This window comes from Lytechinus variegatus, chromosome 7 (assembly GCF_018143015.1).
Source record: "Lytechinus variegatus isolate NC3 chromosome 7, Lvar_3.0, whole genome shotgun sequence".
In the NCBI taxonomy this organism is placed as follows: Eukaryota; Metazoa; Echinodermata; class Echinoidea; order Temnopleuroida; family Toxopneustidae; genus Lytechinus; species Lytechinus variegatus.
In genome coordinates, this window is record NC_054746.1 from 13,888,799 (window position 1) to 13,901,405 (window position 12,607).

The 12,607-nt window shown below is 33.3% G+C and overlaps 1 protein-coding gene across 2 annotated transcripts in view; it reads left to right on the forward strand.

The window, feature by feature from the left end:
- Positions 1 to 4,980: 4,980 nt before the first annotated feature.
- LOC121418494 (E3 ubiquitin-protein ligase HECTD1-like) overlaps positions 4,981 to 12,607 on the forward strand; it is a 62,056-nt gene continuing 54,429 nt past the window's right edge. For both annotated transcript variants that reach the window (XM_041612401.1, XM_041612402.1), the window contains exons 1-2: positions 4,981 to 5,360; positions 7,740 to 7,969. In XM_041612401.1, coding sequence (XP_041468335.1) covers positions 7,830 to 7,969 — 140 coding nt within the window. In that variant the 5' untranslated portion in view covers positions 4,981 to 5,360; positions 7,740 to 7,829. The remainder of the gene's footprint in view (positions 5,361 to 7,739; positions 7,970 to 12,607) is intronic.

Genomic DNA, 12,607 nt, shown 5'->3' on the forward strand with positions numbered 1-12,607 from the left:
AAGCTTTGCTTTTTAATAAGTCCCTCATTTTCATTTTCACATGCTAACTGTAATCTATAATTTGTCTAATTATCAAAATGTGTTTGGAACAAAAGAATTATATATACTCCGACTATTTCCTACGAATTTGTTAATTATTGAAGTATTTTTATGACACTTATTCTGTTATGTACATTCATACATATGTATATATATGTTTGTTATGTTTATTGTCAGAAAATGGAAGTGAAATAAACTAAACTGAAACTGGTTTTCAAAACCATTGGTTGAGCCCATGGTGTATACAAATTTCCTGTATAAATTATGCTTATTTACGGCGTATATTAAAAAATGTCCAATGCTGATGTGTGCTTGTATCAGAGTGGGCCAAATTGATGCCTGTTACCATGGTTAGATATGCTATTTTATTCATTTGTCCACTGTTTGAAGAGTGGACTCATTAATTCAAAACAGTGGACTCATGAATGAAATAGCGTACTTAACTATGGCAACAGTCGTCAATTTGGCGCACTGTGACAAAAGCGTGCATCAGCATTGGAAATTTCTTTAATATGTGCTGTAAATCTGCATAATTCATTCAGGAAATCTACATACACTATGGGTTCAACCGATTGGTTTTAAAAACCACCTTTGTGATTTTGGGCCAATATGCCTTACGTTGATAAATCACCACCAGACCTTTTTTTAACTAATTTTCTGAGTGATGTTTCAACATAGAAATGCTCAAAGCAAGACATCATGCACTAGGCACTCATCAGTGACTTAGAGACAATGAAACTTGTATTGTTGAAGCCAGTCTAAATATATGGTAGAGGGTCAGTAATGTGAATATGTAGGTGAATTATTGTAGTATTTGAACTCATGGACCTTCATTGCATACCCATGTTTTGTGCGATTTAACATAAGAAAAGGATAATTTTCAGAATATAGGTCCTTGTACATTCCTGAATTCTAGTAATTTACCATTTGAGTACTTACCATTTTACAGGTTAATGTAGTCCACTACGTGTATAGTACATTCCTAAACTCTAGTACTTTACCATTTGAGCACTTACCATTTTACAAGGTTAATGTAGTCCACTACGTGTGTAGTACATTATGTCTTGAATTTTTCTACTATGTGTTCATGGCCTATCAGTAGTTGCTTAAAGTGCCAAATATATGTTTTATCAGAATAATTTGGTGTATTATGGTTATTTACTATTTGGTTTTGGTGAGCTGTTATATATTTACGTTTGCTTGACATGAGACACAAGTAGATGTATATTGCTGATGAAAAGGTGAAAGATAATTTTTGCTCTAATTGTTGATTTCTTACTTTTGCTTTTAATGTAATTTGCAGTATTTCATGCATATACTCTAGGTTTCAGTAGCCTATTATTTTGTCATATGTAATATTGTTCAAAAGTAAAATGAATACTTATTAACACATGTATTAGAGAATGTTGTTGGGTGGAAGGAATATGGTTAATGTAATGAGGTACTATTTCCAATGCTGAATATAATTTTGTTCATAATGTAGTATCAGAAGTACTGGCTTACCTAAATCCAAGGACCAGGGTAATGGATTGATTTTTAGCAAATGCTTTTCAAATGCAGTATATTATAATCATTTATTTATTTTATATTTAATTTTAGTAATGAAATATATTGGCAATGTATCTCATGAATTGAAAAGCAGTGTATGTGATGTGCATTCAAACAATACAATTTCTTGATTTTTTTTCTTCTGTTCTGTACCCTTCTAAAGCAATGAAGGAGAGTCCCTGTTTCCACCAAAGGTGGTTGCCAAGGGAGTATTTCATTAAATTTTGGTCATTGAATGCTTGCATCTGATTGGCTGAGAGCATATTAGTGAGTGAAAATCACTGACCAAACCTTTCATGAAATGCTCTAGAGATACATTTTGTGTTCAGGTCTATGTTCCTTCCCATTTTTATTCTCCCAAGAACTTGGAAATACTTTAATGGATCAACCCCTAACCAGTCTCATGTGACGGTGTCTACCAATAGTAACAGTGATGAAAGTAGGTTTAGAAATTCATAAGTTGGTGAAAACACTGCCTGTGTACAAATACATATATAGTAATACTTAATGGTTATAGTGTGAGATTTTGAGCCAATTGTCAGTCAGTTTTGACAATAATATAAATGATGACCGTATTTAAATCTACTCATAGATTGATATTTATTTTGATTAAATTCTACAATTATGATCTGGCTGTAGAAATACATTAATTTTAAGCATGTGTAGGATCTATCCACATTTCCTTGTACAGTGCGTCCCAGAAAAAAGGAAACTGGGATTCGATGTAATTTTTTGCCATCATTATTAGAAATTTGCTTCATGAGATGTACATCATTGAAAAGATACCCTTCCCTCGTGATGCACGCATGACTTAGTTAGAACAATTGAAAGTTATGCTAGCAAATTTGCATGAGCAAATTAAAATTGGAGTGAGTTTTTCTGGCTTTTAGTGTTACTGCTATGTATTCGGAAAACAAAGTTCATAACTTTAATATTCATTTTTTCATCTTTCATATGAGACCTCGTGCATAAAATATGATTGATGCATTGGTGAAAAAAGGAAAAAGTTGCATGAAAACATGCTTGATTTCTACCTATTGGACGGATCATTGAAAAACTACTGGTTAATGTGCGGTGAGTTTGATTTTATGGTTGGCTTGAATGATATGTTTGAATTCTTTTTGCTTTTTGTAAAATTTCTAAAAAAAATTGATTGAAATGATGAGACAAGGCAGGGGTGGTGGAATGTTTGAGAGGGAGGGGTGACCCACTTAAAGAAAAACAAGAAAGGGCTTTCTCCCAATTGTAAAAAGTGATGAACCCCTTTTCTGTTGTGCCCCACTACCCTCAAACATATCTGCCGCCCCTGTGAAATGTAGCGATGAATTAAATGACAGAGAAGTTTGAGATAAAAGTTATCAAAATTATTACCATTGTAAAATGAGCTTTAGCCTATAGTCTACTGTTTTGTTTTGGCAAAACTCACTCAAAATCACAATTTGCTCGTGCAAATGGAAATTAGTACCACTACTTTTCATTGTTCTCACTCAGTCATGTGTGCATTATGAATGTTAAGATGGGCCTTAAATAAAAGAAGAGACGTATATCTTTCCATTCATGTACATTTATAAAGTAAATTTATGATCTTGATAGAAAAATTTTGACTGAATCACGGTTTCATTTTTTCTGGGACATACTGTATAATTATGTAAGATGGGAAATAATTTGTCATGTGTCTGCATTTGGTACATGCATTGATTTATGTTCACATGAAATCACTTTTAGAAAGATTGTGCTCTTAATAAAATAGTAATCAGTTTCCAACAAATATATCATTGATGATACTTGTGTGTACATTTAAAAAAAAAAAACCTACATTCCTCAACTTTTTATGAAAATGGTGAGATGAATATTGTGACAGCCAAGTTGAAAGCTTTATGTATTTCCCAGTAAGAATATTTGAATTGTACAATTTCTATCATCTGCATGTGTTTGGTGATGTAATAAATCTTTTAAATGTAATAAACCCTGATATCAGTGTGTGTATGTGATGGACTCCTCTTTTTGTGTCCACTGGTAGAAGAACTTGTATTCCAAGTGAAAATGTGTTCAGGGACCAGTAACTTTATTAAAATTCAAATGCAGGTCTGCAGTACCTACTTTTGATTGGATAATTATCAGGTACATTGCATTTGATTTTGGGAGTTGTGTTTCTGTGTTTCATTATCACTCTCTTTCCAGAGTATGCATTCTGCCTTAAAAGTAAATCTGGTTAATAATTTGTTAATTATTGGGAAAATTGGTCAGTGTCATTTCCTGATGTTTGATTTTTCTTTTCTTTTTTTTTTTGGGTGTTGATTGTTTCATTTTTCTTATTTGGATTTTTTAAATATTTATTTATTTGTTTATTTAGTTATTTATCTATCTACTTATTTACTAATTAATCTATTTACTTTTTATCTCTTTTTTTAAGGAGGTTAGACAGAGAAGGGAAAAAGCTAGAGAGAAGGGATATGGGAGAGAGAATAGAAAGAACAGAGGAATTAAAGGGGAAGTTCACCCTGAAGAAAACTTTGTTGTAAAAATAGCAGAAAAAATAGTGAAAAATATTGGTGAAGGTTTGAGGAAAATCCGTTAAAGAGTAAGAAAGTTATTAGAGTTCAAAATTTGGGATTTGTGACGTCATAAACGAGCAGCTGCCCCATATGTTATGTAATATAAAATGTATGAATTTCAAATTTTGTTTGGTTCCTGATGACTTAATTTTGTTTTCTTTTCATGATCAGGTGTGAAATGATTTGTCTATTGATATACAAAAGTTACAGTGAAAACCATTTTCAATTTTCTGAGAAAATGACATTTCATTGATTTTTTACCATTCGCTATGTAGAAATGCTGCTCGCATATGATGTCACAAATCAAATAATTGAAATTCTAATAACTTTTTAATTATTTGATGAATTTTTCTCAAACCTTCGGCAATATTTTTTATTATTTTTTCTGCTAATTATACAATAAACTTTTTGTCAGGGTGAACTTCCCCTTTAAGGGGGAGAGAGAGGGGAGGGGGCAAAATTAAAAGCTAGGGGTCGAGGTAAAGTTTTATTTCAAGTTTTATTTCCACATTGATAGGACAACTTCCCTTTACATTGAGGCCTGTATAAATAAAATTAGCAGAGTACACCGTTTTTTAAATATCTGATTTCATTCAAGTTCTCCCATTTTATTAGTTTTTCGTTTGAGATTTTCAATCAGCCTGACCAATCCATGCAAGATTTTTATTTTCAGCTTGGGTTCTCTTTTTATCGACAAAACGGTCATCCATCATGGAGCCTCAACATGTCACACAAGCAAGCAAAAAATGAGAGGGGGGGGGGGGGAGAAAGATTATCAAGTTGAAAGAAAAATAACCCCAAACAAACAAAAACAAACCATTGGTATTTTGGGGGACAGGCTGCGTGACCGCTGCGTGAACACCAGAATCTCTCCCTTTACCTTTAGTTCTGATTCTGAACCTTTGTATGAGATAACGATCTAAAACTGAATTTCATCTCAATAGATATGGGATAGGAAATGTAATAAATTGAATTGAGGGAGAATTGTTATCTTTGGCACAGATTGCGCTATTTACATTTCCACTGAGAAGGCAAGGGGGCATGCTTTTCGGTGTATACGTGTGTCATAGGTCATATCGCCGTTCTATTACGATTTCCGGTTTCAATCGTCACAACAGAAAAAATGAGAGACAAAGCGGAGGGGACACTCCGAAAATAAATAACAACAACTGTCCAAACAAGGATTATACTCATATATTTATAAATATTTTGATTCAGGTGAGTGTTGCTTTTAAAGTGATATCATTGTTCAATTCTCCTGCTCTAAAGTGTAGTAGAATGATGTTGAAAAGTGTGGTGATCTCGAATTTTCTGATCTCGCTGCCTGGTGATGCATGTTTGTTGGCTTGTTTCGTGTGTGAACAGTGCAGTGGTGCGGCCACGGCGCGGCGCAGATCATGCTGGGTGTTGTTGCGCTGCGAAAGATGAACTGCATGAAATTTAAAGAGCCAGGCCCGGCCCGGTTAACTCGCAATTTGATTTTAAACAGAAGAAATTGAAGTTTTAGATGTGTTAGTGAATGAGAAATGGTAGGAATTTTTGTATAACATCTGAGCAATTTTGTAGGTGATCCTTAAAAAATGTAAAATTGCTATTAAAACAGAAGTGTGTCCCCGTCCCCCGGGAGGCACATTTCTGTTTTAATGGCATTTTTAGTAAAATTTTTTACATCAAATTTCATGGCCCCCTTTACGTTTTCCACGAAAAAAGAAATGTAAAAAAAAAAGTCAAAAGGGAAGACCTTTTGAAAGTGAAGACCTCTTTTTTTCGTTTGTCAAATTTTTTTCGTAGACGAATTGAATGTCACTATTTTGGTTGAAAGTCTTTTTTTGCTTGCCCCCCCCCCATCCCTTTTTTAGAAATCCTGGATCCGCCCCTGAAAAACATTAATAAAGAAGGCCATGAAATGTGATGTAAAAATGCTGTTAAAACGTCTGTTTTAATGGCATTTTTACATTACAAATTTTAATTGTGCCTTGCAAGGGGAAGGGGGGGGGGGGAACAAGCCAACAAAATGGGTTTTCAACCAAAAATAATGACATTTCATCAACGAAAAATTTGACAAGTAAAAAAAAAGGTCTTCACTTTCAAAGTGAAGGTCTTCATTTTGAAAGTGATTACTTTTTTTTCTTATTTGCCGTACATGTAAATATGCTGTTAAAACAGAAATGTGCTCCCCAGGGGACACACTTCTGTTTTAATAGCATTTTTACATTTCTTTACATTTTTTTAGGATCACCTACAAAAATGCTCAGATGTTGCACATAAATTTCCACCATTTCACATTCACTTAGACATCTAAAAAAAAAGTGTGACACCGCAGCATATGTATTTGGCACTTCATATTTATTGTGACTTCAAAGGCATGTGCGATGTGCATAAACATAGAAATATGTGTTTTAGATTTTCTAGAACATCTATTTCAATTATGAATATCATGGAGTTAATTTAAAGTGTAAACTATTTTGTATGTAAAAAAAAAAAAGACAAATCTACGTCGACTCATAACTGAGAAAATCTTTATAAAGTTTTCAGAAAGAATTATGCAAATTGCACCTACATGTACCATAATTTAAATATGTATTAATTTGCAAATTCAAGCTTAATGTAAAAAAACAACATACATTTAAAATGTAGAGCATCCCATAAGCTTCAAAATTAATGGTCATGACAGATATAAAATATAAATATTTTCAGCCGGGACCATCGGATCCCTTTAAAGGGGAATCCAGCCTTGGCCATAAAATGCTGTGTTGGGAAGGCGAAAAATGAATTAAATAGAATGGCGAAAGTTTGAAAGAAATCGGACAAGCAACAAGAAAGTTATAGCTGCTTTAAAATTGAGATCACTAATGGAATGTAGATTTCAAATTGGCAACTTGGTAAGTAAATTATGACAAGGGGCAAGGACAACTTTCCCATAGGCCATGTACTTTATTATCAGGGATATGTGGTTTTCTCCTAAGTACCCATTCCCCTGGGGCAGTAATCTAAATATAATCCAGGCAGTATATTGTTTTATGTCCTCATGAACGAAAAATACAATTCAAAATAAAACTTTTTGGAAAAATGACATTTTAGCCGTAATATGTATTGGAGTACATGTACATGGAAGAGTAGTCCTTGCCTTTAATACATCACTATGGCATCCCATATGCGGCCAATTTGAAGTCTCCATGGGTATAGTGATTACCAATATTTACAGCATTTAAAAATTCATAACTTTCTGTTGTTTGTCCAATATTGATCAAACTTTCACCTATCGACTTGTCTGATTTTTCTTTTTCTTATAAAAGCAAGTTTTCATTTGGGTTGGATTCCCCTTTAAGAAACATCGCGTTCAGCGATACATGTGTATCTATGAACATACATGTAGGGTACTTCCCTGATAAATAGAGGTCCATCCAAAATGTCAAATAATACATGTATTGTATATCGGGATTCGGTAGAGGATCACCTACTGTAGTAACAGTATCGAAACATTCACTAGGAGTATTTTGAACATTCAGTTAGTGGTAGCCTACTACATGTACATGTATGTAAATGCACTGTCAAAGTTCAATTGAATATTTTTTGTTTTATTTTTTCAATGTGCAGAGTCTCATAGTCAAATACTGGTTATAAGGGGAGGTTTCTCCAGCATAACTTGGCCGTGGTGTTAGGGGGAGCCGTGAGGCAGATCCAGCAATGGCAGAAGTGGATCCAGAGACCCTGCTGGAGTGGCTCCAGATGGGGCAAGGGGAAGAAAGAGACATGCAGCTCATAGCACTGGAACAACTTTGTATGCTCCTGCTCATGTCAGATAACGTGGATAGATGTTTTGAGAGGTAAGGATTTGATTTTACAGTTGAAGGGGAATGAAACCTTTGGAACAAGTGGGCTTGTGTGAAAAGAGAAAAATCAAAGAATGAGATCAAAGAAAGTTTGAGAAAATTCAGACAAATAATGAGAAAGTAATGAGCATTTGAATATTGTGATCACTAATGCTATTGAGATCCTCATTTTGGCAATGCGACAAAGATGTGTGATGTCACATGTGAACAACTTTACCTGTGATGGACTATAAAATACCCCCAAAATGTCTCTTTTTGCTCTTTCTTACCTGTATGGTGATACAAACTCTTTATCCATAATGTATTCTTTGAAAATCTGTATTACATGTACATGCCCTCCTATAGAAAGAACACATGATCTACTGATAGATGTGATAAAAAAGGCAGTTTAAGTGAGATACATGTATATAAAGTAATGGGAAAGTTGTTCACATGTGACATCACACGTCTTTGTTGCATTGCCAACATAATGATCTAAGATTCAGATGCTCATAATTTTCTTTTTATTTACGGGTATTCGATTTTTCTCAAACTTATGTTGATCTGTTTCTTTGATTTTTCTGTTGTCACACAAGTATCTTATTTCAAAGGTTTAATGTTCCTTTAAAGTTTAATGATAGAGACGCATACATGTTCAAGTAGGTTTAATTCAGTTTTTATTTTTCACTTGAGATGATAATACCCCATCCCATCTTTTCGACTTGTCACATCGGGGGGGGGGGGCATTTCATGAATATAATTCAGTCAACTCACTGACCATTTGTTATATTTACTTTTAGTTACTGAAATCTGAGTAACTGATCGACTCTGAGTAAAATAGTCAATGAAATTTACAGACTACCTGTATTTGTTTTATAAAATGATTCCCAGATCACTAGACTAGTGAATAAAGAACACCAACATGGGTTGCATGATGTACATCTAACAAGTGGTGAGGTGCCAGTTTTTAGCTCATCTGGCCCGAAGGGCAAGATGAGCTTATGCCATGGCGTGGCGTCCGTCATCTGTCCGCAATTTCAAAATGCTGCTACTTCGCCATTTCAAGTCCGATTTCAATTCTGTTGGCTTTATATGATAGCACTAGGTGGGCATTCAAAACTTCTACACAGAATTTTGAAATTCATTAAATATGCTAATTTATGCACATTTTTTAAATTCACAAAAAATGCTACTTCTTTATTTGTTGACCGATTTTGATTTTTTTGCTTCCATCTGGTAGAGCTTCATGAGGTTCACCAAAATTCTACACAGAATTTTGAAATTTTGACCGAAACAATGTTTATGCGAAATTAATTTATGCATATTTTTTTTTTTTAATTCAAATAAAATGCTTCTTCTTCATTATTTGTTGACCGATTTTGATTTTTTTTCTTCCATCTGGTAGAGCTTCATGAGGTTCACCAATCTTGTACACAGAATTTCGAAATTTTGACTAGAACAAGTTTTATGCTAATTTTGGCAAAATTAATTTATGCATATTTTTAAAAATTCACATAAAATGCTTCTTCTTTATTTGTTGACTGATTTTGATTTTTTCCTTCCATCTGGTAGAGCTTCATGAGGTTCACCAATCTTTTACACAGAATTTTGAAATTTGGACTAGAACAATTTTTATGCTAATCTACATGTATGCGAAATTAATTAATTTATTCATACAAGTATTTTTAAAAATTCACATAAAATGCTTTTTCTTCTTTAATTGTTGACCGATTTTTACTTTTTTTCTTCTTCCATCTTGTAGAACTTTATGAGGTTCACCAAACTTCTACACAGATTTTTGAATTTTTCAGTAGAAAATTACTTACATGTATGCTAATTTATACGAAATTTATTCAGAAATCACAGAAAATGCCTCTTCTTCTTTATTTGTTGACAGATTTTGATTTTTTTTCTTCCATCTAGTAGAGCTGCATGAGGTTCACCAAACTTGTACACAAAATTTTGAAATTTTGTCTGGAAAATTATTCTAATTTATGCAAAATTTATTCATCACAAGAAATGTTTTTTCTTCTTCATTTTTTGATCAGTTTCAATTTTGTTTGCTTTATATGATAGCTCGAGGTGGTGATACAAAATTTAAACATAGAATTTTGAAACTCATTGAATCTTCTATTTATTCATATTTTTTCAAAACTCACAAAAATTACTTACTTTTTTTTATTGATTTTGGTTATTTTTGTTCCATCTGAGAGCTACATTAGGTTCACCAAGGTTCTACACAGAGTTAAGAAACCTTGACTAGATAATAATTAATACTTAATTCATATGAAATTTATTCATAGATCACAAAAACTGCTTATGTGTCATTTCTTCATCAATTTCAATTCTATTTCCTTAATTTATGTCACCAATATAATTCACTAGTGTCAACTGGGCTGAAATTAAAATTGTGTTAAATTTTGTTGCGAGATGCCGGATTCTGAGCTCCACATCATTGATGTGCTAGTTTGTTTTTTTAAAGTTGAACCTGACTTCAGAATACGGGCCATTGAGTTCAATTTTTTAAGGAACGGGGGATGTGTTTTGGCCTACGGTGGATCAGATTTTAATGCACTTTTGAATTTAGCATTGAAGTGAACCTTTGCAAATTTACAGATTTTTATCCATTTACATTCTACAATGTATTATTCATTTCATTACTTCCTTTACAATGTACATGTACATACAATGTATGTTTCATATTGAATTTATAGTAGTTGGTATTAAAAGATATACCATCATACATGTACATGTACATGTATGTACACTGATTATGTACACTTGGTAGTATTGTACTCACATCCTCAGGAAATGTGAGTTTGAACAATACGTTGTCAAAAATAGGATATGAATAATTTTTGGCAATGACTACATGTACATGAACATGTGTACAGGATTTTTTTTTTACTGTCTGAGAGAGGATGTTATTGTTTGAATTGTGTTATAAAATGTAATAGCATGTTTTTTTTTCATATACATATACAGCCGTAGTTGTACCAGGATTCACAAAATAATACAGTGTACATGTATTCTTTTTATGCTACGCACAATTTAATCATCCAAGTATTGAATTTTGCATGTACTGTACTTGCACATGTAGGCCTATGTTAGAGCTCCCAGTTTTATAAGCACCACAAAATTTAGAAAGAACAGAATCCAGGAAAATGCAATTTTCAGGCTCAATATCTGAAAAATATTAAAATACAGTGAAGTCCAAAGATCATGCAAATCAAAGCAAAATCCAATAAAGAGAATCTGTGTGTACATGTAGATGTGTTTGCTATAAAAAAAGCCCCCCCCCCCATTTTTCTTTTCTATTTACAATTTATATTGTACTTTACCAGAGAACAAAGATTGACATTTTGTTATAAAAAAACCTGGGGTCTCTAGCCAAGTTCACAATAGGCCTGCCATGTAATCTACATGTATTATACATGCATACATTAGTGTACATGTACTTTGTATACAAACTGTTTCAAATGAATGTAAAAACTGAATACATTGGGCAATTTTGTAATCACATGTACCTGGGAATTACCCAGAACGTTCTTTAGACTCGAGTAGGGGACAATGACATCATTGAGACTTCCTTGTTTTGTCATGCTTTTACAATGTATTGGTTTGATATGAGTCATGCATATTGCATTATCCAGCCAGGACAGTTGGCTCAATGCCTCATCAGCTACATGTAGCGCTATATATGTCATGGATAATGAACCCCTTCAGCTTTATGCTCATCAAACTCAAGTGTGAACCTGTCCCACGTAGTACATGTACTGTGTCTTGTACACTGTACAGCAATGAAAAATTGCCCATAGCTAGACATAATTATGACAGAACCCTTGCACTGTACAATTTACATGTACGTGTATACGTACTTGAATGATGCAATGTGTGATCGCCTGTGTGTGCTAATACAAACAGGGTACACACATAAATAATGTTTAGGGCAAGTTGTTGTGAATGTGATATTCAGTAGATATGGGGGAGGGGGGTGGAGCCTTTTCCCTTATAAACACAGCTCTTGCAATACTGTGCTACAATACTGTAAACATAACAAAACAAAGCAAGTGTTGATTATTCAGCAGAGCAACCAAATTTGAGTTATTGATACTTACAATGTATTAATGTATTTTACATTACATGTATATCATTTTAATATAAGAAGTCCATGTGGGCCTACACTACAGTGTAGGCCTACATGTACATGTTTGTATAATATCAATTAACCAAATTTGTTGTATACACTCCTTGCTACATGTACATGTATATACAGTATGTCTACAGGAAATGTTTCAGATTTTTGCTTAATTATAGTTATACATGTAGGACCGGATTGGTTACAGAAATGCACAATTTAATAAATTTCTGATCATTGTTCTTGAGTGTACCATACCAGTATGCAAGGCTCCACATTAACTTTTTTTGGTGGTGGCCCGTTCGGGCCACCAAAACCTTCAAATAATTTTTTTTGGTGGCCCACTAATAAAGTTTGGTGGCCCGAAAAATATAAAGAAAAACATTAATTAAAAATGAATAAAACAAACTGAAATATTCTGCAATCACTAACACGTACCACTATTCTTTGTACATCTTGTATATAAATCGTGCTTGCTGTTATTTTACTTTGCATAAAACAAAAGAAAAAATGAA